Below are 27,907 nucleotides of genomic sequence, written 5' to 3' on the forward strand. Positions count from 1 at the left end.
TTAAAACATAAAACGGGTCAGTTCCCTTCTGTATTTAAATGCTCTGTTAGCTTTTTATTACACTAAGAATAAAATCCAAACTCCTTTCCATGGCTTACAAATTGGCCATGATCATTGAGAGTTTGCCTCTGCAAAGGGCATGCCTACCTGATCTCATCTTGTCCCAAGGACCCCCTGGTGTCTTGTACTCCATCTATTCTATCCTTTCTTCTGTTTCTGTAAACTTTCAAGCTATTCTAGGTCCATAGCCTTTGCATTTTCCATCTCTTCTGCTGAGAACACTTCTCCCCAGCTCCTTACATGTTTAGCTTTTTTTTTTTTTTTTTAATCCATCAGATTTTAGCTTGAATACAATGTCCTCATGGAGGTCTTTCTTTCACTCTGTCTGTAGTGGTTTTCTTTTCCTAGTCATTGTTGGTCACATTATCATCTTCTATTATTTTTGTAATGATATTTTCAAGTTCACTTTCTTAATATCTGTCTTTCTCCCCTAGAATTAAGTGTCCGTAGAGCAGTAACATTGTCTTTTTTTTGGTACATAGAACAGTGGTTGGCACATAGCATTGACTCAGTAAATATTTATTAAACAAATGGCTGGCTTACTGAATAGTTCTCTTGATTTCTTGACATTGAGCTAGTTCCTCCACACTACATGGCATTTCATAAAGATAATGTTTTAAACTACATCTTGCATTCAGGTTACCTTTCAGTGATACATTCGATTCTGTGGTGCCAAGTTATATTTGTCAAAATTGTAAAAGCTGTGTTCATTTATAATCGTCCATATAAGTAGAAATATTCATATTTTATGTTCATTGAATATGTGAAATATAAGTATCTAGGCTGTCAATTAACGGCTTCCAAATAGTTCAAACGCTAAAATAAAACATTCCTACAGAGAAAGGATCATAAAGTATTTGTTTTCAAATGGTATAATTTAATAAATTTTTAAGGTTTATTAGGAATTCTGTTTTGCTTCAGTTTTGTTATTTCCTAGCTTAGCTGCAGACAGAGACACATTTTTTCTCAGTACATTTAAAGTAACATCTTTGATAGCTGCCACAGGGTCACTCAAAGCAGAACAGAAAAGTGCCTTATGTTACAGTCTGGTCCTTGGATGAGAAGTTTCAGAGCGGACATGCTTCTCAGCAAGTGTGTTGACATGCATATGAGAGCACATTCTACTTTTTATGACAGTTGTAACACATCCCGTCTGTCTTTATAAGAATTTTTTTCTTCATTAACTGTCAGTCAATTGGATGTAATAGATCCTCCCTACAAATATCTATAAGCAACACTTCACTGTAGTTTAAATCAACAGGTGAACAGCTTTCTTTTAAAGTCATCAATGGCATTTAAAAATTGAGTTTTGAGAGCACAGTTATCAGAATATATTTTATGGTTTCATGACTGGTCTACTGGTCTTGTGTATGCTAAAAACAAACCATATTCAGTTCGGTGATTGTAGGGTTCTAAAATATTGTTCCTCAAAAAACAATCATTTAAAATACATGAAGGAAGGTAATTTGTATGTACTTTTGTCAATCATTCTTTTTAATGTAAAGAGTTGGGAGTTTAGAAATAAATAAGAAATAAATTTATAAATGGGTTAAAATCCACAGTATGTTTTATTTATCATACTGTTCAAAAACTGCTTTTGTATTTCTGAGGTTTGCAATTCCAGAATTATTCATTAAAAACTCATAGTTGTTTCTCTACTCATATTGAGTTCAGGCCTTATTTTTCTGCTAATGACTCACAAATCCATAATTTCAATTCTGCTATTTTACTTGAATTATAGCTCTGTTTTTACAAAAAGCTGAATATCAGATTCCCCTTACCCATCATCATACCGTATTTATTTATCTCCTTTCTCCCCAAACTGGCTTTTCTATATAATCTCATTTCTGCAAGTGATTTCATTATTGTTTCAGTTTCCTGAGCTTGAACGTGCACTTGTCCTCATCACTTCACTCCATCTTCCTCCTCCATAGCAAAGAAGTCTTGTGAGATCTGCTCAGCAATGTCTTAGCTTTGTCCTTTACTCTCCAATCTCCTGCTGCTCATCACAGTAAAGCCCTGGCTTACCTCATAAAACTTCCATATTGGTTTCCCAGTTTTTTACTTGAATAGACATAACATTTCATTGAGCAGATATAGCATTACTCTTTTGCTCAAATATCTACCAGTTAATCTGACCTAATTTATCTTTAGTTATTTTACCTTATACCTTTCTAATATGAACTCTCCACCTTAGCTCCATTTGAGATCCTCCCTATCCTCCTGTCTTCTTATAGCTCCCTCTCTGCTGGGGGTAAGTGGGCCTGTTACCGGGGAGCCTGAGTGGGGATGGTTCCTGTGGGTCCCTGAGCAGATGGGAGCACCTCTGGGACAGTGGTGGAGCAGGGCTGGAGCCTGGTCACAGGACCACTGCTGTGTCTGCAGGTCTCAGGGCTTACCAGGGGTACAAATGCATTTGGCTCCCCCCAGGGTCCTGAACATTCTCCTGCTAGGTCCATGGGTGGGTTCCTCGGTGTGCAGAACTGCCTCTGGACCATGGTAGAGTGAGGCTGGAACCAGGTCACAGTGCTTCAGGGTCCACAGTCAGGTCCTCAGTCAGTGGATCTGTTACTCAGGGCACAACTGGCATGGGTCCTCCTGAGTCCTTTGGTGGATGAGACTGGTGGCAGGACCATGGACAAGCAGAGAAGAAGCTAAGTTCATGGGGGGACAGGGGTGCTACTAGGTCCACAGCTGGACCACTGTTGAAAGGCCAGCCACCTGAGTCCAGCCTGCCTTCTTGAAGTGGCCCTCCTGAGTCTTGGGTTCCATTGGTGTTTTACAACCTATTAACCTGGGTTCCAAGGTCTCCCAAAAGGCAGTTTTGTTCATGGATGTCCGCCAAGTTGTTGTTACTGTGAGAGGATGAAGCCTGGGGACTTCCTAGTCCACCGTCTTGCTGACATCACTTCCTATATATAATTTCAACTATTGCAATACACCGAATTTTACTGGTAAAATTTTTATGAGGGGAAAATTATATTTTCAAAAGAATTTGCTGTTTAACTGTAGCCTCATATTTGCAGCTTTTACTTTATCAACTTTAGATAGAAAGAGTGGAAGCTGGACACACGCGTTCCTCCTCCCATTTCTAAGCTGTGTACATTCTCTCCTGCATCCTCCTTCCACCTTCTAGTCTATCTTCCTTTCCTATGAATGGAATAGAGGGCAGGATTGGAAGGAAAAGTACTTGTCTGAATTGGAGAGGCTGTGCTTCATGGGATAAGATTATCCCAACCTTCACCTGCCTCTCTCACTCATCAGCGGTGTGTTGCTAGGGAAATTTCTAACCAAGTTGAAGCTCTTATGTTCCCTTCTATTATTCTAAGTATGATATAGTCTTCATAGCAGGATTGCAGTGAGGAGTAACTAGAATATGGCACATCGTAGGTACTCCCAACTATTCTAGTTATCGTAACAATGATAATTATTATTAGCCTGGATTACTAAATCCAGATTGAATTAGGAAAAGTTGAAGACTGTGACTTTTCAGATTGTGCTTATAACTTTACTCAAGAGGGGCATTGATGAATTCAGTGTCACACTAGCTCTCACCAGGATACCCTCCATCTTCCTTTCTGAAACTTCTCTTCCTCTTGCTCCTCTTACTTGCTTCACATATACTCAGTACCCTCATGTTGCTCTTTAGCTAACTTAAGCTCATATACCCTTTGAGACCTGCATTAATTTATTTATCCCATCACTAACTAAATGAGAATTCTTGTTTCTTGAATAGTATTGCATAGCAATATGTCATCTAGTGAGAAATAATTAAGATAAAGAGTAAAGAGAAACTTCTTCTCTTTTCTGTAGGGGAAATGAATATTTTGAAAGTGGAACTTGATAACTTATTTAAATTGCTAATTGGTATATAATTTTTAGAAGGACAAGTATATTAAACTTAAAGAAAAACTCTGAATTCATTACTCCCTTTCCCCTATTTCATTCGACTTATTTCTCTATTATTTAAAAAAACTTCCAGCTTATAATTATATCAGTAATTTCTGTCTGCTTTTTACATTATTTTCAAAGCTTTCTTCTTGGTTCAAATGCCATATTTCATAGAGCTTGATCATTTTTATAACAGCCAGTGATTTTTCTCCTGTTTCTCTGATTTATTGTAAAAATTCACCATGGTGGTCTAACTGTTCATACTTCCTTGAATAAATTCCTCTTTACTTGAATTCCAAAAATGTGTTTATAGGGCTTCCCTGGTGGCACAGTGGTTAAGAGTCCGCCTGCCGATGCAGGGGACATGGGTTCGTGCCCTGGTCCAGGAAGATCCCACATGCCGTGGAGCGGCTGGGCCCGTGAGCCATGGCCGCTGAGTCTGCGCGTCCGGAGCTTGTGCTCCGCAACGGGAGAGGCCGCAACAGTGAGAGGCCCGCGTACTGCCAAAAAAAAAAAAAAATATGTTTATAGTACATAGTTCACAGTTTACCTTTTTAACTTTTAAATTTATTAGGTATAATATTAGGTGCAGTTCATCTTTTCATAGCATTAGAAGTTTTTTTCTGTTTTTTGGTTTTTTTAAAAAAATATTTATTCAGCGTCATGATCAGACTATTACATTTAGCAATCAACAGCATGGGTGCAAAGAAAAAAAAACTACATTAAAACCCTTTGTTGGAATGCTTTCCACTTTCCACAGAACAGAAACTAAAATAACTTGTTATACAATTAGTCACAAATACAGTCCTTGAGTTTTTTTGCCCATACACATGAGTATTGTCTAAAACATGTCTTCTTTGTAGCAGCTAGGCCCTGCCACCACTGTGCTTGGTTGAGTTCACAAATCTGTTGTGACCTGTAGCTTCCCTGTCACTTCTCTGGCTCTCCTCTCCTGCTAAGCTTTGTTTCCTGGCAGTAATCAAAACCTTCTGCAACTGCCATAGCTACTGCTGCTGCTGGAACCACCATAGCCACCTTGGTTTCGGGGTTTGGCAAAGTATTGGCCTCCACCACCATAGGGGCCAGAACTTCTGCCTCCAAAGTTGCCTCCTTTCATAGGTCCAAAATTTGAAGATTGATTGTTGTAACTGCCAAAATCATTGTAGCTTCCACCACCTCCAAAATTGCTTCCATCATTACCAAATCCATTATAGCCATCCCCACTGCCACTATATCCACCACCACCGTGGCTGCCACCAAAGCCACCTCGACCACTGAAGTTTGCTCCATGACCAAAGTTGTCATTCCCACCAAAACCACCTCCATGACCACCACCAAAGTTTCCAGAACCACTTCGACCTCTTTGGCTGGGTGAGGCACTAGCCATCTCTTGCTTAGATAGGGCTTTCCTTACTTCACAGTTGTGGCCATTCACAGTGTGGTATTTCTGAATGACAATCTTGTCTACAGAGTCATGGTCATCAAAGGTTACAAAAGCAAAGCTTCTCTTTTGCCACTGCCTCAATCAGTAATGATTTCAATCACTTCAATTTCCCCATACTGTTCAAAATAATCTCTTAGATGATGTTCTTCAGTGTCTTCTTTAATGCCACCAACAAGAATCTTTTTCACAGTTAAGTGGGCACCAGGTCTTTGAGAATCTTCTCTTGAGATGGCCCTCTTTGGTTCTACAACTCTTCCATTCACCTTGTGTGGCCTTGCCTTCATGGCTGCATCCACCTCCTCCACAGTGGCATATGTGACAACCCCGAAGCCTCTGGAGCATTTGGTGTTTGGATCCCTCATTACCACACAATCTGTGAGCGTTCCCCACTGCTCAAAATGGCTCCTCAGACTCTCATTGTTTGTTTCACAGCTCAAACCTCCGATGAAGAGCTTCCGCAGCTGTTTGGGCTCTTTAGGTGACTCTGACTTAGACATGACGGCAGTGGAGGTGGGGGGTGGGGGGTGGGGGGAGACGTCAACGATGCTTACTCGATGGCATCCATGAGCAGAAAGGAGAAATCTACCGAACGTATCTCTGTTAGAAGTTTTTAAACGATCTGTGAGATCTTTTAAAATTAAAGGAGTAAAAGTAGTGAATGGTAAAAAGAAAATTCCAGAGGTCAGAATTTCAAACTTTAAAACATTAATAAAATCAAATTTCTTCTTTTTCACACAACCATACATTAATAAGATGAATAAAATATCTTCCTAAAGAACCTTTCTTTCTAAACAGGTGATCAAGTGAAATGGACTGCATACTATGGCTTAGTGTATAACCTGCTGAAAATGTCTTGGGAACTTCGAGGAGATAAGGAGCAGGATGGACTTAGAAACACAATATGGCAAATGTTACAGAAAACAAAGGATCATGAGAAAGATGGGCGAATCTGTAATGCAGTAAATATTGCCCAGGTAAGATAAAACACTGGCCATCAACTGGTACGTCTGTCACCAGGAAATATTTGTCCTTTGTCTCTAAGGAAAAAGGAATATTCATATTCAGTGAATATCAGTGATTCACTGTTGAGAACGTGATTTTTAAAAGTTAATACCGACCTATTTTTTAGTTAAAGATAAGAGGGGATAATAAATTATTTAGTGAACTTATTTAGAAGTTTTTCTTTCCAGCATTAGACAATATAAATTGCAAATCTGGACTCAGTAAATCTAATGTCTTTTTCTTTAAAGTTAAAAATGTATTTTACAAATTCTTGGTTTTTCTAGCTCTGTTTGAATATATATATATATTCACATTCAAAGGAAATCATTATGAAATTAGCTATCCATTCTTCATAAAATGCAAATATTATTTTCCAGTGATTATCCATGTGGTATCCTATGATATTTTAAAACTCCATCAAATATATTTTTTTTCTCTGTGTCTTATTTTGAGCCAGGTTAATTTGTTATTCTAAAGTACACTTTTTTCTGTCCCTGAAAGTTTCTGGTTCTTTCTAGCTTGCACAGATGCAGTTATCCTAACGTTCTTTTTTTTTTAATGTTTATTTCTTTTATTTATTTATTTTATTTTATTTTTTGGGCTGCATCTAGATCGTAGTTGCAGCACATGGGCTCTTTGGTTGCAGCACACAGGCTCTTCAGGTGGTGCGCAGGCTTCTCTCTAGTTGTGGCACGTGGGCTCCAGAGCATGTGGGCTCTGTAGTTTGCAGCATGTGGGCTCTCTAGTTGCGGTGCGTGGGCTCAGTAGTTGTGGCGTGTGTGCTTAGTTGCCCCGCAGCATGTGGGATCTTAGTTTCCCGACCAGAGGTCAAACACTCATCCTCTGCTTTGGAAGGCAGATTCTGAATGACTGGACCACCAGGGAAGTCCCCTAACACTCTTAATATACTGTTTTCCAATAATAATTACAGATATGAATTAATGTTAACAAGAAAAGCAAAAATGATTCACTCTGCTTAATTGATTGTCCAAGCTTATGGGTGGGCCATTATTGCAACACAGAATATCTACACTCTAGATCCTTAGTAGAAAACAAAATCTTAAGCTCTTTGTTTTTGAACCTAAGTCTGATTTGGAGTAACGATCTTTATGGAGGACTATCTGAAAATATGCAGTCCATCCTTTTCTCTAGATTTCTAATATTTTTTTCATGGAAAAAGACAATCAGATTGCTGCCCACTTCAGTGTTTTGGATTTCATGGACTTGCTTTCATGCAACTTGCTTCATCTTTGTCCTTGGTTTTGGTGAGAAGCACAGGAAAAAAAAAAAGAAAAACAAAGAAAATTATTGTACGTATTATAGTGGTGACCACTATATCACCCAGTATCCTCTTTACTGGGTTTTAGGAAATAAATCCTTCTTAGTTTCATGTGCTCTCTGAACATTATTATTGATTTTGTATAAATGGCTTGCTGGAGCTTAAAAAATGAGAGTCAAATTTTTGACCAGTTTCTGAGAGAAATAGAGGATGATTAGTTCATCTCACCCAGTCTTACTTTTTTTTCTGTTTCCATGATTCTTTCCATTATTTGTTATTATTTATGTTATTATCTGCTTTTGTATCTATTTTTATATTCCATTTCATATCTCAAACGGATTAGACTGCAACTAAATAAATAAGCTAACTCAAATTTGTCATTTCTATAATTAGAATTCTATTTATATGCCTGTTTTCAAGGCCAGTCATTAGGTATAAGATAGCTTCTTTCTTCAAAATTTTAGTAAATATCTGTAGATAATTACATTTGAAATTCATAAGTCAGTTAATCAGACATAGTAAATATTTTTTAGATGCTAGATCCAAGTGAAGACCTTATTACTCAAGCAGTCAGCACTGAGAATAAAGGAATAAACAAAAGCTTAACCACTAGATGTGCTAATTAGTTTTCAGTGCTTAGTGAGGCTTCTGAGAGATGCTTTCATTCATTTTAAATAGTAAATGTGTGGGGAGGGCAAGTTATCCTCAGAGAAAAATCTAAATTAGAAATTTCTAAAAGCAGTTATATTAATTTATGCATAGTACATAGTTAACATAAAAATAAGTTTAATTTGCATTAGGTAGATTAAAAGATATAACTTATTATAAATGTGGTTTATATAAAGTTTAGCTAGAGAGAGACATATTTGGATTATTAAACAATATAAATAATATAATATAAATGTAAATAAATGATAAATTATAAAGTATCTAGTTGGTAAAATATCACTTAATTTAGTTTGATTCTCTTATTTAATATTAAGATACTATGAGTATGTAAAGTGAGAAATTATATAAAATTTTCACGAAAAACAGTAAAAAATATGAAACAAATGTGAGTACTTACTAAATCTTTTTTGCCATAGTGAATTCTATGGAAGAAGCGAGGATGTCCAAAAAATAACCTTTACACAATAAATTTTACTGTTTCATCCAGAAGACCTATTTTTCAGAAAGATAGGGAACAACACAAATGGAATATTATATATGTAGCTGGCCCCATGAAAGTTCATAGCACAAAATGGGAGTTCAGATAAATGTTTGCTCTCTAACTTTTTTCTAATATTAATGAGGAATAAATTACTATTATCTTTAAGTAGTATTTGAGCTGGAAACTTAAATGATGAGTTACACGAAATGATTCAAAGAGGGAGGGTCAAGGAAAGCATCTTTCAGATAAGGAAATGGCATGAGCCAAACATAAATAAGAATGCTTTAGGAGAAAGTCATTGGTTGACCTTGCCTTGTTGGGTAAAAAGGTTTGGATTGGGCAGTATTAGGCATCAAATTTGAAAGCTATGTTTTGGTTACCAAGCTAAGGTCTTAGAGACTTAGGGATGGTTCGATAAAACTGGAGATGCTAAGTAAAGGAAACAGTTTGGGGAAAAAATTGTTTGTTCTTATTGGATTTTAATGGTTTGGTAATTTATGTTGGATAAAAATCATGTATACAATTTCCTATATTTTTTTTAATGAATTACTGCTTTGGAACTTGTGGTACACTGTTAGAGTAATTTTCCCCAATTTATTCAAGGCTCCCTATATCCCATCCTTCCTTCCCCACTCAAATTCTAGGCTTGACCATGTGACTTAATTTAAACAATTCTAATGCTATACAAGTAGAGATTTGAAAAATGCTTACACATTGGTGCCTGCCCTCCCTTGTTCTCTTGGCATCCTGTAACTGATATGTAAATAAGTCCGAGTTAAGCAGGTGGAAGATGAGAGACAACATGGTAGAGAGACAAGCCATCCTAGTTGTTCCACGGACACCTCCCAAAACTAGCCGGTCCCTACCTGACCTAAGAGTTGATCATAGACACATGAATGAGAGCAGAAGGCACATTCTCCTGTGCCCAGCTCAGATTGCTGACCTTGGCACTGTGGACTAAATAAATGGTTGTGTTAAGCCTCTAAGTTCTGGGTTTTTTGTTTTGTTTTGTTTTTTACATAGTAGGAGTTTTCTGATTGAGTGCTACCTAAATGAGATTTAAATCTGCTACATTGTTCAGTATAAATGTTACTTCTTTCATACTTATCATTTTTTAAAAGACACTAATAATAATAGCTAAGATTTGGTGGCCATTTACTGTGTGCCATGTGCTAAACACTTTACATGCATTAATTATTGAATCCTCAAAAAAACCCCGTATGATACATGAGTTGTTATAGTCTTGATTTTACTGATGAGGAAATTGAAACTTTAAATAAGGACAGTTAAACTTTTTGAAAGGTAAAGGAAATTGCCCGTGGATACTGTGGTAGATTACATTGTTTGATTTTTCTTATGTTTAATATTGCATTCCTTGAAGAGAAACACTTGTTGATGATGTAGTAATCTTTTTAATATGGCTATATTTGCTTTGATATTATTTTGTTTAAGATATTGCACCCATAATTTTTTTGTACTCTTCAGTAAGATTTATTTATGCTTTTAAAATCATCTTTGAAATATATAGGACTTAAGTAATAATTCTTCTTAAGGTGTTCCTTTATTTTCTTTTTTTGTATTTTATTTTTTTATACAGCAGGTTCTTATTAGTTATCTATTTTATATATATATTAGTGTATATATGTCAATCCCAATCTCCCAATTCATTCTACCACTACCACCCCACCATAATGTTTTTCTTATAATGTTTTCTTATAAAGTAAGGGTTTATGTCAAAGTTATGCTGAACTACTAAAATGAATTTGGAAGTGATTATCTCGCTCTTTTTTTTTTCTATTCTCTGGAAGAATTTTGTAGTATTGTCATGATTTCTTCCTTAATAATTTTAATTCATTCCTTGAATTCCCAAGTGAAGCCATTTGGTCATGGATACTTACAGAAAGGTTTTTAATTTGTGGAAGAATTTTTCAGTTATATGCCTGCCTAGACTTTATTTTTCTTTGCATCAGTTTTGGTTGTTTTGTCTCCCTAAGAATGTGTTTATTTCATTTGCATTTTTAAAGATATTTTATAAAGTTGCTCACAGTATCCTTCTGTAATATTTTAACATCTTTAGAATCTGTCATGATACTCTTTCTTTTGTTCTCCTTTTAGTGTATCGTGCCAAGGGTTTATGAACTTTGTTTTTGAAAAACAAGTTTTGATTCTCTTGATACTGATACTTATTACTTCTATTTTGAACCATTGGTTATGGAAGTTTCTTAATGGCTACATATATGGAGATTTTGTTATTATATTTATGATTTTTGATTTCTAGTTTAATTCTACTGTGTTCAGGGACAATAGTCTCATCATTATGAAATGTTCTTCTTTATAAAAAGTGTATCTTTTCTATTATGAGTATACCACTGTACCTTTCTTTTATTAGGGTTCTTTTGGTTAGTATTTGCATGGAGCATCTATTTCCTTTTATAAAATTCCAAGCTCTCTGAATTCTTACATGTATATATCTTTAGAGAAGCAATATATTTTAACCTGAAAATTATTGACTTTATATTTGAATGCTCATTCTATTTACACTTAATGCCATTAGAATATATTTGTGTTTATTACTACATCTTTCTATTTACTATTCTGTTTGTACTTCCTGTTCCTGGCTCTCCTTTTGTGTTTGTCTTTTTTTTTCTTTTCAATTCCATTCTTTTTTATTGAAGTATGGTTGATTTACAGTGTTACATTAACTTCGGGTGTACAACATAGTGACTCACTATTTTTATAGATTGTATTCCTTAAAGTTATTACAAACTATTGGCCATATTCCTTGTGCTGTGCATTATATCCTTGTGTCTTATTTGTTTTATACCTAGTAGTTTATACCTCTTAATCCCCTTCCCCTATCTTGCCCCTCCCCACCCCTCCTCCTCACTGGTAACCACTAATTTATTCTCTGTGTCTGTTTCTGTTTTGCTTGTCATTCATTTGGTTTAATTTTTAGATTCCATATGTAAGTGAAAATATACAGTATTTGTCTTTGTCTGACTTACTTCCCTAAGCATAATACCCTCCAGGTCCATCCATGTTGTTGCAAATGGCAAATTTCATTCTTTCTATGGCTGAGTAATATATATATATAATATCACATCTTCTTTATCCATCCATCTATTGATGGACACCTAGGTTGCTTCCAGTTCTTGGCTATTGTAAATAATGTTGCCATGAACATTGGAATACATGTATCATTTTGAATCAGTGTTTTTGTTTTCTTGGGATATATACTTAAGAATGGAATTGCTGGATCACATGGTAGTTCTTCTTTAAATATTTTGAGGAACCTTCATACTGTTTTCCATAGTAGCTGTACCAATTTACATTCCCACCAACAGTGTGCTAGGTTTCCCTTTTCTCCACATCTTCAGCAACATTTATAATGTGTTGTCTTTTTGATCATGGCCATTCTGACCTGTGTGAGGTGATATCTCATTGTGGTTTCAGTTTGTATTTCCCTGATTAGTGATGTTGAACATCTTTTCATGTGCCTATTGGCCATCTGTATTTTTTTTTTTTGGAAAAATGTCTAATCAGGTCTTCTGCCCATTTTTTAATTGTTTGTTTTTTTGATATTGAGTTGTATGAACTCTTTGTATGTTTTGGATATTAACTCCTTATCAGACATATTGTTTGCCAATATCTTCTCCCATTCAGTAGGTTGTCTTTTTGTTTTGTTGATGGTTTTCTTCACTGTGCAAAAGCACTTAAGTTTATTTCAGTCAATTTGTTTATTTTTTCTTTTGTTTCTCTTGCTTGAGGAGACAAATCCAAAAATATATTGCCAAGACTTACATCAAAGAATGTACTGCCTATGTTTTCTTCTAAGAGTTTTATGGTTTCCAGTCTTACATTTTAGGTCTTTAGTTCATTTTGAGTTTATTTTGTATATGGTATAAGAAAATGTTCTAATTTCATTCTTTTTTATGTACCTGTCCGGTTTTCCCAATACCACTTCTTTAACAGACTGTCTTTTCTCCATTGTATAGTTTTGCTTGCTTTGTTGTAAACTAATTGACCACATGTGCATAGATTTCTTTCTGAGCTCTATATTCTGTTCCATTGATCAACATGTCTGTTTTTTTTTTTTTTGCCATTAGCACACTCTTTTGATTACTGTAGCTTTGTAGTATAGACTGAAGTCAGGGAGCATGATACCTCCAGCTTTGTTCTTTTTTCTTAATATTGCTTTGGCCATTTGGGCATCTTTTGTGGTTTCATACAAATTTTAGAATTATTTGTTGTAGTTCTAAGAAAAATATCGTTGGTATTTTGATAGGTATTGCATTAAATCTGTAGATTGCTTTGGGTAATATGCACATTTTAACAGTATTAATTCTTCCAATCCATGAACACAGGCTATCTTTCCATGTATTCATATCATCTTCAAGTTCCTTCATCAGTGTCTTATAGTTTTCAGAGTATAGGTCTTTCACCTCCTTGATTAAGTTTATTCCTGGGTATTTTGTTCTTTTGGATGCAGTTTTAAATGGGGTTGTTTTCGACTCATGGACATAGAGAACAGACTTGTGGTTGCCAAGGGGGAGGCAGGGAGGGAGAGGGATGGACTGGGAGTTTGGGGTTAGTAGACGTAAACTATTATATATAGGATGGATAAACAACAAGGTCCTACTGTGTAGCACAGGGAACTATATCCAGTCTCCTGGGATAAACCATAATGGAAAAGAATATAAAAAGAATGTATATATGTGTGTAACTGAGTCACTTTGCTGTACAGCAGAAATTAGCACAACATTGGAACTCAACTATACTTCAATAAAAAAAATTTTTTTAAATGCAGGATGTACCCAAAAAAAGGGATTGTTTTCTTGCTTTCTCTTTCTCGTAGTTCATTATTAGTGTATAGAAAAGCAACAGATTTCTGTATATTATTCTTGTAGCCTGTAACTTTACTGAATTCATTTATTAGTTTTAACTTTTTTTGGTGTAGACTTCAAGGTTTTCTACGTATTTTGTCATCTATAAATAGTGACAGTTTTACTTCTTCCCTTCCAACTTGGATGCTTTTTATTTTTCTTGTCTGATTGCTGTGGCTAGGACTTACAATACTATGTTAAATAGAAATGGTGAGAGTGGGCATCCTTGTCCTGTTACTAATTTTAGAGGAAAAACTTTCATTTTTTTAACCATTGAGTATGATGTTAGCTATGGGTTTTTCATAAATGGGTTCTATTATGTTGAGATATTTTCCCTCTGTGCCAAATTTGTTGAGAGTTTTTTTTTAAATCATGAACGGTGTTGAATTGTGTCAAATGTTTTTCCCGCATCTACTGAGTTGATCATGTGATTTTTATCCTTCATTTTGTGAATTTGGAATATCACATTGGTTGATTTGCGTAAGTTGAACCATCCTTAAATCCCTGGAATACAGTCTACTTGTTCATGGTGTATGATCTTTTTTATATATTGTTGAATTCAGTTTGCTAATATTTTGTTGAGGATTTTTGCATCCATGTTCATCAAAGATACTGGCTTTTAATTTTCTTTTTTGTAGTGTCTGTCTGGTTTTGATATCAGGGTAATGGTAGCCTTGTTGAATGAATTTGGGAGTGTTCCCTCCTCTTTAGTGTTTTGGAATAGTTTGAGGATAGGTATTAACTCTCCTTTTTATGTTTGGTAGAATTCTCCTGTGAGGCCCTCTGATCCTGGACTTTTGTTACCAGATTCAATTTCATTTCTACTGATAAATCTGTTCAGACTGTCTATTTCTTCCTGATTTAATCTTGAAAGATTATATGTTTCTAGGAGTTCGTCCATTTGTTCTTGGTTATGCAATTTGTTGGCAGATAACTATATGAAGTATTCTCTCATTATTGTTTTTCTGTGATATCATTTGTAATTTCTCCTCTTTCATTTCTTATTTTGTTTGTGTCCTGTCTTTTTTTCTTGATGAGCCTAGCTAAAGGCTTATCAAATTTGTTTATTTTTCAAAAAAATCATCTCTTGGTTTCATTGATCTTTTCTATTGTCTTATTGGTCTCTATTTTATTTATTTCCTTATTACCTTTTTCATTCCTTCTGCTGCCTTTGGCCTTTGTTCTTCTTTTTGTAATTCCTTTAGATGGTTGTTTAGGTTGTTTATTTGAGATTTTTGTTGTTTCATGTGGTAGGCCTCTATTGCTATAAACGTCCCTCTTAGAACTACTTTTGCTGTGTCCCATAGATTTTGGAAAGTTTTGTTTTTATTTTCACTTATCTCAAGGTATTTTCTGATTTCGTCTTTGATTTCTTTGTTGAACCATCGTTTTTGTTAGTAGCACTCTGCTTAGTCTTCATGCTTTTCCCATTTTTCTTCTTATAATGGATTTCCAGTTTCATACTGGAAAAGATACTTGATACAATTTTTATCTAAAATTTGTTGAGACTTGTTTTGTGGCCTAGTATATGATCTATCCTGGAGAACTTGCCATATGTACTTGAATCCAATATGTATTCTGCTGTTTTTGGATGGAATGTCCTGAGATATCTATTAAGTTCAACTGATCTAATATGTCACTTAAGGCAAATGTTTTCTTATTGATTTTTTGCCTGATGATCTGTCCATTTGTGTAAGTGAGCTGTTAAAGTTTCTTACTACTACTGTATTGTTTTCAACTTCTCCCTTTATGTCTGTTGCTATTTGCTTTATATATTTATGTGCTCCTATATTAGGTGCATACATGTTTATGAATGTTATATCTTCTTGTATTGATCCATTTATCATTATACAGTGCCCTTTTTTGTCTTTTATTATAGAATTTGACTTTAATGTTTACTTTGTCTGATATGAGTATTGCTATCCCAGCTTTTTTTTCGTTTCTATTTGCATGGAATATATTTTTCTATCCCCTCACTTTTAGTCTGCATGTGTGTTTAGCTCAAAAGTGAATCTCTTATAGGCAACATGTAGATAGGTCTTGTTTTTTAATCCAATCAGCCACCTTATGTCCTGTGATTGGAGAATTTTGTCCATTGACATTTAAAGTGATTATTGATAGTTACGTACTTGTTGCCATTTTGTTACTTGTTTTCTGGTTGTTCTGTCTCCTTTTTTTAAAACTCATTTTGTGCCCTTTCAGGAAGATTTTTCATTATACCGTTTCATCCCACCCCCTTTGTTTGTTTACTTGGTGGTCACACATTCCTTTATTTGTTACCCTGATATTACAAAATGAATCCCTTATTATTGAATTCTAATGTAGGGAGATTTATATTTTCCTGGACCATAAAATCGTCTTATAATATTTTAACTCCTTTTCTTTCTCTTAAAAAATTTTCCTGTTGAGCATTTAAACTGTGTGTGTTTCTCTGGGTGTGTTTCTGTGTGTGTGTGCATGGCTACGTGTGTGTGTTTACAGATACCAACATATTAATATTGTTTTATACACTCAGTATTCTTTAGATTTACTTATATATTTACATGTTTTTCTCCTTACTTTTCCTTCTTGAATCGCTGACCTTCCATATGGGATTATTTTTCTTTTGCTCAAAGGAAATCCTTTCATATTCTTTTCATAAGCCTCTGCTGGTGGCTAATTCTGTCAGTTTTTACTGACAAAAGGCTTGTATTCAATCTGATTTTGAAGGATAGTTTTATTGGCCAAGAATTCTATATTGGTATAGGTATGACAAAGTTAAGTGTCTGACTGCAGTGTTTGTTCTTTTCCTAGCTAATGGTTTTCCTTGCATCATGTTTATGATTTTGGTCATAAAGCATTTTTCCAAATTATTTTTAGCTAATATATTTTTAATGTAAATTGCATAATAAAATGTCTATACTAGGTTTCAGGAATAATAATGTCTAAACTAATGCCTTTAAATTCTCCACAGCTAATTATTCAAAAGACCAAAGTGATTAGCATCTATGCAGTTTTCAGTTTTTCTCTTCTAAGGCTGAAACTCCCTTTTACGCTTAATTTCTTTGAGGAAAATGATACTTATATTTATTTCATGTTTTAAAAAGCTGCCTTCCTAAGTGAGTTAATAATGGTACTGTAGAATAACTTGAACAACTAAATCACATATATGAATCAGACAAAGCAAGATGATTTCAAAAGAATGAGTACATTTGGTCTATAGGTGTAATGTGTTAGAGCAAATATTTTGAAATTATTAAAGTTGTACTATCTTGTCTGGAATAGTCTGAACACTTTCTATATAATTTATCTTTATAGGTGTGTTTAATTTTACAGTACAACATGAACAAGATACAATCAAATTTCCCTTCCTTTTCTTTCTTTTCGGTACTATCATGGCAACACTTATTTACAGTAATAGAATACAAAGGTTAGTTACTTGTTTTTAAACATGCTTAGTTTTTAAAAATTACTTAATAATTCCCACATACTGTTAAACCACTTATATTATTGTCCTGTGATACCTCTTTGGGGAACAAATTCTATGGCATAAAATAGTTAGAAGCTTTCTTTCACAAGTGGTAAAAACCTTGTTAGTCTTTAGATGCTGCCTCACTGCTCAATGTGAATAGAGAACATCTAAAAAAAAAAAAAGCCCTATACAGTGCATACAGTGAAGGCTTGTGCCTCAGATGCTTTGATCTGAAATAAAATATTTATTCCACTTTTATTTCAGTTAATGCAAATGACTATGCTTATAGCAAAACCTTTGTTTATTCTTTCCTTCCTAACACCTTGCTCCCAGAACCTTTCCTTGTGTAAGGTAATCATCATATTACCTACACAGAGTGAAACATAGCCTTAATTATAAACTACTCTACATTAGAGTGGAAGGATTTATTTCACTAGGATTGATGATACTTGTATGTTTATGGAATTAAGAGAGATTTTCTCTCTTTATACTTTAAAAATAAATATGCAATTCATATGATAAACTATTGATTTTAATAAATTAAAATTTATACTTAATACCTCAATTTATCTACATCACTGGTAAATCCTTCACTAACTGTATTATGTACTTTAATGCCTTTTATGTTTTTTTATCCATAGTAGCATTCTATCATCTACAGTTCTTTTTATATCTGTTCATAAAATTTGATACTTAATGGAGGTTAGATGAGAGGTGAGATATTTAATAGCAAATTTGAAATGGAAAACATTTCTAAATATCCCTAAACATGAACCTTCATCCGACAAATTCAATATAAACCCAACTGTTGCCTGAGTATTTGGGAAAGAAATAAAAAACTGTCATATAGTCACAGTGGCATAATAAACAAATGTTAATTGATGTGCTTTGTTTGAAATACTTCCATGGAGACTTGCAATGAGCAAGGCTCTTCTGTATAGGCAATTCAGCAGCATATGTTGGCACATCTAGGAAAAGTCATCATGTATAAATGCTTTCCGCCATCTGGTATATGACCTAAAATATCAAAATGAAATATGTACAACTAAAATGAATATGTGACTTTATTCAGGGTACCTTTGACTCATTAGGTAAAGCCCTTGCTGGTTAACATTTCATGGTGATATCTTTAAAATAAAATTTGTTTTTATTCTTAATGATATTTCCATACTCCTAATGTATTTTTTCTATTTATTGGAGTATAATTGCTTTACAATGTTGTGTTAGTTTGTGCTGTACAATGAAGTGAATCAGCTATATGTATACATATATCCCCTCCCTCTTGGACTTCCCCACCACCACCATCCCACCCATCTAGGTTGTCACAGAGCACCAGGCTGAGCTCCCTGTGCTATATAGCAGGCTCCCACTACCTATCTATTTTACACATGGTAGTGTATTTATGCCAAACCTAATCTCCCAATTCGTTCCATCCTCCCTTTCCCCGCCGTGTCCACATGTCGGTTCTCTACTCTACGTCTATGTCTCTATTCCTGCCTGCAGATAGGTGCATCTGTACCATTTTTCTAGATTCCACATATATGTGGTAATATATTTGTTTTTCTCTTTCTGACTTACTTCACTCTGTATGGCAGACTCTAGGTCCATCCACAACTCTAAACCTGACCCAATTTCTTTCCGTTTTATGGCTGAGTAATATTCTATTGTATATATGTACCACATCTTCTTTACCCATTTATCTGTCATCGGACATTTAGACTGTTTCCACGTCCTGGGTATTGTAAATAGAGCTGCAATGAACATTGGGGTGCATGTGTCTCTCTTTTGTTTCTTTTTTTGCGTTACGCTGGCCTCTCACTGTCATGGCCTCTCCCGTTGCAGAGCACAGGCTCCAGACGTGCAGGCTCAGCGGCCATGGCTCATGGGCCCAGCCACTCCGTGGCATGTGGGATCTTCCCGGACTGGGGCACAAACCCGTGTCCCCTGCATTGGCAGGCGGACTCTCAACCACTGCGCCACCAGGGAAGCCCCATGTGTCTCTTTGAATTATGGTTTTCTCAGGATATATACCCAGTAGTGGGACTGCTGGGTCATATGGTAGTTCTATTTTTAGTTTTTTTAAGGAACTTACATGCTGTTCTCCATAGTGGCTGTATCAATTTACATTCCCAACAACAGTGCAATAGGGTTCCTTTTTCTCCACACCCTCTCCAGCATTTATTGTTTCTAGATTTTTTGATGATGGCCATTCTGACCAGTGTGAGGTGATATCTAATTGCAGTTTTGCCTTGCTCTAATAATTAGTGATGTTGAGCAGCCTTTCATGTGCCTCTTGGCCATCTGTATGTCTTCTTTGGTGAAATGTCTGTTTAGGATTTCTGCCCATTTTTTGATTCGGTCGTTTGTTTTTTTGATACGGAGCTCCAAGACATGTTTGTATATTTTGGAGGTTAATCCTTTGTCAGTTGCTTCATTTGCAAATATTTTTTCCCATTCTAAGGGTTGTCTTTTTGCCTTGTTTATAGTTTCCTTTGCTGTGCAAAAGCTTTTAAGTTTCATTAGCTCCCATTTGTTTATTTTTGTTTTTATTTTCATTACTCTAGGAGGTGGGTCAAAAAGGATCTTGCTGTGATCTCTTATGTCAAAGAGAGTTTATCCTGTGTTTTCCTCTAAGAGTTTTATAGTTTTTTTACATTTAGATCTTTAATCCATTTTGAGTTTATTTTTGTGTATGGTGTTAGGGAGTATTCTAATTTCATTCTTTTACATATAGCAGTCCAGTTTTTCCAGCACCACTTATTGAAGAATCTGCATTTTCTCCATTGTATGTTCTTGAATCCTTTGTCATAAATTAGGTGACCATATGTGCATGGGTTTATCTCTGGGCTTTCTATCCTGTACCATTGATCTATATTTCTGTTTTGGTGCCAGTACCATACTGTGTTGATTACTGTAGCTTTGTAGTACAGTTTGAAGTCTGGGAGCCAGATTCCGCCAGCTCTGTTTTTCTTTCTCAAGATTGCTTTGGTTATTCAGCGTCTTTTGTGTTTCCATACAAATTGTAAAAATCTTTGTTCTAATTCTGTAAAGAATGCCATTGGTATTGTGATAGGGATTGCATTGGATCTGTAGATTGCTTTGGGTACTATAGTTATTTTCACAATGTTGATTCTTCCAATCCAAGAGCATGGTATATTTCTTCATCTGTTTATGTCATCTTTGATTTCTTTCACCAGTGTTCTATTGTTTTCTGAGTACACGTCTTTTGTCTCCTTGGGTAGGTTTATTCCTAGCTATTTTATTCTTTTTATTGCAGTGGTGAATGGGATTGTTGCCATAATTACTATTTCTGATCTTTCATTGTTAGTGTATAAGAATGCAAGTGATTTCTGTGCATTAATTTTGTATCCAGCAACCTTAACAAATTCATTGATTAGTTCTAGTAGTTTTATTGTGGCATCTTTAGGATTTTCCGTGTATAGTAACATGTCATCTGCAAACAGTGACAGTTTTACTACTTCTTTTCCAGTTTGTATTTCTTTTTTTAATTTTTACTTTTATATAATTTAATCTTTATTTTTAATATTTTGAATTTTATTTATTTTTTGTACAGAGGTTCTTATTAGTTATATATTTTATACATAATAGTGTATATATGTCAATCCCAATCTCCCAATTCATCCCACCACCACCACCACCCTCCCCTGCTTTCCCCCCTTGGTGTCCATATGTGTGTTCTCTACATCTGTGTTTCTATTTCTGCCTTTCAAACAGTTCATCTGTACCATTTTTGTAGATTCCACATATATGTGTTAATATGCGATACTTGTTTTTCTATTTCTGACTTTCTTCACTCTGTATGACAGTCTCTAGGTCCATCCATGTCTCTACAAATGAACCAATTTTGTTATTTTTTTATGCCTGAGTAATATTCCATTGTGTATGTGTACCACATCTTCTTTATCCTTTCATCTGTCAATGGGAATTTAGATTGCTTAAATGATCTGGCTATTGTAAGTAGTGCTGCAATGAACATTGGGGTGCATGTGGTTTTTTTTTTTTTTTACATCTGTATTGGAGTATAATTGCTTTACAATGGTGTGTTAGTTTCTGCTTTATAAAAAGTGAATCAGTTATACATATACATATGTTCCCATATCTCTTCCCTCTTGTGTCGCCCTCCCTCCCACCTTGCCTATCCCACCCCTCCAGGTGGTCACAAAGCACCGAGCTGATCTCCCTGTGCTATGTGGCTGCTTCCCACTAGCTATCTACCTTACGTTTGGTAGTGTATATATGTCCATGCCTCTGTCTCGCTTTGTCACAGCTTACCCTTCCCCCCCCCATATCCTCAAGTCCATTCTCTAGTAGGTCTGTGTCTTTATTCCTGTCTTACCCCTAGGTTCTTTATGACATTTCTTTTTCTTAAATTCCATATATATGTGTTAGCATACGGTATTTGTCTTTCTCTTTCTGACTTACTTCACTCTGTATGAAAGACTCTAGGTCTATCCACCTCATTACAAATAGCTCAATTTCGTTTCTTTTTATGGCTGAGTAATATTCCATTGTATATATGTGCCACATCTTCTTTATCCCTTCATCCAATGATGGACACTTAGGTTGTTTCCATCTCCAGGCTATTGTAAATAGAGCTGCAATGAACATTTTGGTACATGACTCTTCTTGAATTATGGTTTTCTCAGGGTATATGCCCAGTAGTGGGATTGCTGGGTCATATGGTAGTTGTATTTGTAGTTTTTTAAGGAACCTCCATACTGTTCTCCACAGTGGCTGTATCAATTTACATTCCCACCAACAGTGCAAGAGGGATCCCTTTTCTCCACATCCTGTCCAGCATTTATTGTCTCTAGATTTTTTGATGATGGCCATTCTGACTGGTGTGAGATGATATCTCATTGTAGTTTTGATTTGCATTTCTCTAATGATTAATGAAGTTGAGCATTCTTCCATGTGTTTGTTGGCAGTCTGTATATCTTCTTTGGAGAAATGTCTATTTAGGTCTTCTGCCCATTTTTGGATTGGGTTGTTTTTTTTGTTGTTGTTATTGAGCTGCATGAGCTGCTTATTAATTTTGGAGATTAATCCTTTGTCAGTTGCTTCATTTGCTGGGTCATATGGTAATTCTATTTTTAGTTTTTTAAGGAACCTCCATATTGTTCTCCACAGTGGCTGTATCAATTTGTATTCCCACCAACAGTGCAAGACGGTTCCCTTCTCTCCACACCCTCTCCAGCATTTGTTGTTTGTAGATTTTCTGATGATGCCCATTCTAACTGGTGTGAGGTGATACCTCATTGTAGTTTTGATTTGAATTTCTCTAATAATTAGTGATGTTGAACAGCCTTTCCTGTGCCTCTTGGCCATCTGTATATCTTCTTTGGAGAAATGTCTATTTAGGTCTTCTGCCTCTTTTTTGATTCGGTTGTTTTTTTTAATATGGAGCTGCATGTGCTGTTTGGAGATTAATCCTTTGTTGATTTGTTTGCAGATATTTTCTCCCATTCTGAGGGTTGTCTTTTCGTCTTGTTTATAGTTTCCTTTGCTGTGAAAAAGCTTTTAAGTTTCATTAGGTCCCATTTGTTTATTTATGTTTTTTTTTTTTTTTTTTTTTTTTGCAGTATGCGGGCCTCTCACTGTTGTGGCCTCTCCCGTTGCGGAGCACAGGCTCCGGACGCGCAGGCTCAGCAGCCATGGCTCACTGGCCCAGCTGCTCCGCGGCATGTGGGATCTTCCCAGACCAGGGCACGAACCCGTGTCCCCTGCATCGGCAGGCAGACTCTCAACCACTGCGCCACCAGGGAAGCCCTATTTATGTTTTTATTTCGATTACTCTGGGAGGTGGGTCATGAAGGATCTTGCTGTGACTTATGTCAAAGAGTGTTCTTCCTATGTTTTCTTCTAATACTTTTATAGTGTCCAGTCTTAGATTTAGGTCTCTAATCCATTTTGAGTTTATTTTAGTGTATGGTGTTAGGGAGTGTTCTAATTTCATTCTTTAACATGTAGCTGTCCAGTTTTCCCAGCACCAGTTATTGAAGACCCTGTCTTTTCTCCATTGTATACCCTTGCCTCCTTTGTCATAGATTAGTTAACCACAGGTGCATCAGTTTATCTCTGGCTTTCTATCTGGTTCCATTGATCTGTATTTCTGTTTTTATGCCAGTACCATATTGTCTTGATTACTGTAGCTTTGTAGTATAGTCTGAAGTCAGGGAGTCCAGTTCCTCCAGCTCCATTTTTTTCCCTCAAGATTGCTTTGTTTATTCAGGGTCTTTTGTATCTCCACACAAATTTTAAGATTTTTCATTCTAGCCCTGTAAAAAATTCCATTGGTAATTTGATAGGAATTGCATTGAATCTGTAGATTGCTTTGTGTAGTATAGTCATTTTCACAACATTGATTCTTCCAATCCATGAACATTGTATATCTCTCCATGTTTATGTCATTTTTGATTTGTTTCATCAGTGTCTTGTATTTTTCTGAGTACAGGTGTTTTGGCTCCTTAGGTACGTTTATTCCTAGGTATTTTATTCTTTTTCTTCCAATGGTGAATGTGATTGTTTCCTTAATTTCTCTTTCTGATCTTTCATTGTTAGTGTATAGGAATGCAAGAGATTTCTGTACATTTATTTTGTATACTAAAACTTTCCCAAATTCATTGATTAGCTCTAGTTGTTCTGGTGGCATCTTTAGGATTTTCTGTGTATAGTATCATGTCATCTGCAAATAGTAACAGTTTTACTTCTTTACCAATTTGTGTTTCTTTCTCTTCTCTGATTGCTGTGGCTAGGACTTCAACAACTATGTTGACTTCAGCAACTATGTTAATCAGGAAAAAGACAAGACATCCCTGTCTTTTTCCTGATCTTAGAGGAAATGCTTTCACTTTTTCACCATTGTGAATGCTGTTTGCTGTGGGTTTGGCATATATGGCCTTTATTATGTTCAGGTAGGTTCCCTCTGTGACCACTTTCTGAAGAGTTTTTATCATAAATTGTTGTTGAATTTTGTCAAAAGCTTTTTCTGCATCTGTTGAGATATCATATGGTTTTTATTCTTCAGTTTGTTAATAGGGTGTATCACATTGATTGATTTTCATATGCTGAAGAATCCTTGTATCCCTGGGATAAATCCCACTTGATCATGGTATATGATCCTTTTAATGTGCTGTTGGATTCTGTTTGCTAGTATTTTGTTGAGGATTTTTGCATCTATGATCATCAATGATATTGGTCTGTAAATTTCTTTTTTTTTGTGATATCGTTGTCTGTGGTATCCAGGTGTTGGTGGCCTTGTAGAATGAGTTTGGGAGTGTTCCTTCCTCTGCAGTTTTTTGGATGAGTTTCAGAACGATGGGTGTCAACTCTTCTCTAAATGTTTGATAGAATTCACCTGTGAAGCCATCTTGTCCTGGACTTTTGTTTGTTGGAAGATTTTTAATTAAAGTTTCAATTTCATTACTTGTGATAAGTCTGGTTATATTTTCTAATTCTTGCAGGTTCAGTCTTAGAAAATTGTCCCTTTCCAAGAATTTGTCCATTTTTTTGTGGTTGTCCATTTTATTGGCATATAGTTGTTTGTAGTATTCTCTTATAATACTTTGTATTTCTGTGGTGTCAGTTGTGATTTCTTCTTTTTCATTTTTAATTTTATTGATTTGCATCCTGTACCTTTTTTTCTTGACGAGTTTGGCTAAAGGTTTATCAATTTTTTTATCTCCTCAAAGAACCAAATTTTAGTTTTATTGATCTTTCCTATTTTTTCTTCATTTCTATTTCACTTATTTCTGCTTTGATTTTTATGATTTCTTTCCTTGTAATAATTTTGGATTTTCTTTGTTCTTCTTTCTCTAGTTGCTTTCGGTGTGGGTCTTTTGTGTTTCCTGCCTAGAAAAGTTTCTTTAGCTTTTGTTGTAAAGCTGGCTTGGTGGTGCTGAATTCTTTAGCTTTTGCTTGCCTGAAAAGCTTTTGATTTCTCCATCGTATTTGAATGAAATCCTTGCTGGGTAGAATAATCTTGGTTGTAGGTTTTTCTCTTTTATCACTTTAAGTATGTCCTGCCTCTGCCTTCTGGCCTGCAGAGTTTCTGCTGAAAAATTAGCTGTTAACCTTATGGGATTCCTTTGTATGTTTTTTTTTGCTTTTCCCTTGCTGCTTTTAATATTTTTTCTTGGAATTTAATGTTAGTTAGTTTGATTAATATGTGTCTTGGTGTGTTTCTCCTAGGGTTTAACCTGTGTGGGACGCTGCACTTCCTGAACTTGGGTGACTATTTCCTTGCCCATGTTAGGGAAGTTTTCCACTATAATCTCTCTGAATATTTTCTCAGACCCTTTCCTTTTCTCTTCTTCTTCTGGGACCCCTATAATTCGAATGTTGGTGTGTTTAGTATTGTACAAGAGGTCTCTGAGATTGTCTTCAATTCTTTTCATTGTTTTATCTTCACTCTGCTCCTCATCAGTTATTTCCAACATTCTCTCTTCCAGCTCACTTATTTGTTCTTCTCCCTCAGTTGTTTTGTTATTGATTCCTTCTTGTGTATTTTTCATTTTAGTTATTGTGTTGTTTATCTCTGTTCTTTAGTTCTTCTAGGTCTTTGTTAAACATTTCTTGTATTTTCTCTATCTGTGCCTCCATTCTGTTTCTGAGATTCTGGTTTATCTTTACTATCATTACTCTGAATTCTTTTTCAGAAAGGTTGCCTATTTCCTCTTCATTTATTGGTCTTGTAATTTTTTACCTTGCTCCTTCATCAGTGACATATTTTCTTGTCATCTCAGTTTTTTTTTATTTTTATTTTTATGGGTGGGATTGTGTTCCTGTCTTACTGGTTGTTTGGCCTGAGGCTTCCACCACTTGAGTTTGTGGGCTGCTGGGTACAGCTGGGTCTTGGTGTCGAGATGAGGACCTGTGGGAGACCTCACTGTGATGAATATTCCCTGGGGTCTGAGGTTTTCTGATAGTCCAGTTGTTTGGATTCAGAACCCCCATTCCAGGAGCTCAGGCCTGACCCCCAAGTCATGAACCAAGATTCCACAAGCCACGCAGGTCTGCAAAACAAAGAAAAGAAAAAAAAAGGAGCAGAACAATTACAGAGTAAAAAATAAAATAAAATTAGAAAACTAACAGATATGTTAGAAAAAATAAATTAATATATAGATGAAACAACAACCAGAAGGTAAAAGAGAACCAAAATAGAAAAAGATAGGAGGGAAAAAAAAGCCAGAAAATGCCTTGGCTGTGTGTCGCAGGACTTAGGTAGGGGTGGGGTTTAGGCGGGACCCCAGCAGGCTTCCCAGGGCCCGAATGGGTGGGGGGAACTCACTCCACACCTCTGCTGATTTTCCAGTCCTGGAGGGTCCCACTGTCTGCCTCTCCTCCTCTTTCCCTCCTCCCTCCCATGCCCCTAGGACCCACAAGGTCAGAGGGGGCTCTGGAGAATTGAGGACCAGGCCTGGTAGCCTAGCAGGCTTCCTAGGGCCCAAGTGAGTGGGGGAAATGCCCTCCACGCCTCCCCTGACCCTCCAGTCCCGGAGGGCCCCACCCCATCCGCCTCTCCTATTCTCCCCCCACCTCCCTCCTACGCTCCTAGGACCCACGTGGCCCAGAGGGGGCCCCGGAGAACAGAGGACCAGGTCTGGGAGCCCAGCAGGCCTCCCAGGACCCAATTGGGCAGGGGAAATACTAGGTGCACTCCCCCCCTGATCCTCCAAGCTCCCAAGGGTCCCGCCAGGCGTGGGAACCCCTCCCCTCTCCCAGCCACCCCTCAGGGGCACTGGTCCTGTCTGGCCTCCACTTCTCCTCCCCCTCACTCCCCTCCACATTCTACCCAGTTGCTTGGGGTTCCTCCCATTTCCTTGGGTATTGAGGTCCCCCACCAGCATCCAGCAGGTGCCTTAGTTGTAGGGAGACTTGAAATCTGCATCCTCCCATGCTGCCATCTTCCTAATGTACTCTTTAAGCAGCAAAATAGAATAAACAGCACTATTAGTCTCTATTCTCTCAATAACGATCTCTCTCATCCCCCACATATGGCTCTTCTTTTGACATAAATGGAAACTCTTAAACATGGAAAGGGAGATGTTTTTTTGAAAGAGTGTGGTTTCTTTAAATACTTATGAATAGAATTCCAGTATAACAGATACGTTGTTTTAGGAAAACAAAAATATTTGTAGAGTTTTTACAATGCACCAGCCACTGTGCTAAGTATCTTACCTTTATTAACTCATCTAAGCCTTATAACTCTCCCACCACCATCATCACCCATATGGATAGAGGATCTGAGTCTAAACAAGATTAAAAGAAGTAGCTGGTGGTGAATGCACCTATGAGTGAGTTTAACCCAAAGGCTTTGTCATTTCCATGTCATCCTGCTTCCAAAATTAGATATAAACAAGGAACTAACATTTATTGAAGAACTTTTGTGTGCCAGACACTATGCTAGAAAATATATTCACGTTTTGTGTTTAATTTTTACAGTAACCTAGAAAGGACAGTATTATTATTATTCTATTTTAGGAATGAAGAAACATGCTTAGAGAGGTTAAGTAACTTGTGCAAGATCACACAACTTGTAAAGTGGGAAAATGGATATTCCCATCTAGTCCTTTTCTTAATCTACTACATCAGTCCTTTTTAAACTTTAATATATTCAGGAGTAGGGCCTGGAATTCTCTATTTAGAACATGCTCCTAGGTAATGGCAATAATAATTGTCTAAGGACCACAATTTTAGTAACAAGGAGTTACTCATGCTGTCCTCC

The 27,907-nt window shown here is 36.1% G+C and overlaps 1 protein-coding gene and 1 pseudogene across 1 annotated transcript in view; one reads left to right on the forward strand and one right to left on the reverse strand.

Moving 5' to 3' along the window:
* Positions 1 to 27,907, forward strand: part of TMEM232 (transmembrane protein 232) — a 225,899-nt gene that overhangs the window by 61,871 nt on the left and 136,121 nt on the right. Inside the window, 1 exon segment of the mRNA XM_027101246.1 lies at positions 6,191 to 6,369. Within this exon segment, the coding sequence (XP_026957047.1) occupies positions 6,191 to 6,369 (179 nt within the window).
* LOC113616851 (heterogeneous nuclear ribonucleoprotein A1-like) lies at positions 4,797 to 5,892 on the reverse strand (annotated as a pseudogene).

This window comes from Aethalodelphis obliquidens, unplaced genomic scaffold (assembly GCF_003676395.1).
Source record: "Aethalodelphis obliquidens isolate GAN/ISIS:26980383/991018 unplaced genomic scaffold, ASM367639v1 scaffold4, whole genome shotgun sequence".
Classification (NCBI taxonomy): domain Eukaryota; kingdom Metazoa; phylum Chordata; class Mammalia; order Artiodactyla; family Delphinidae; genus Aethalodelphis; species Aethalodelphis obliquidens.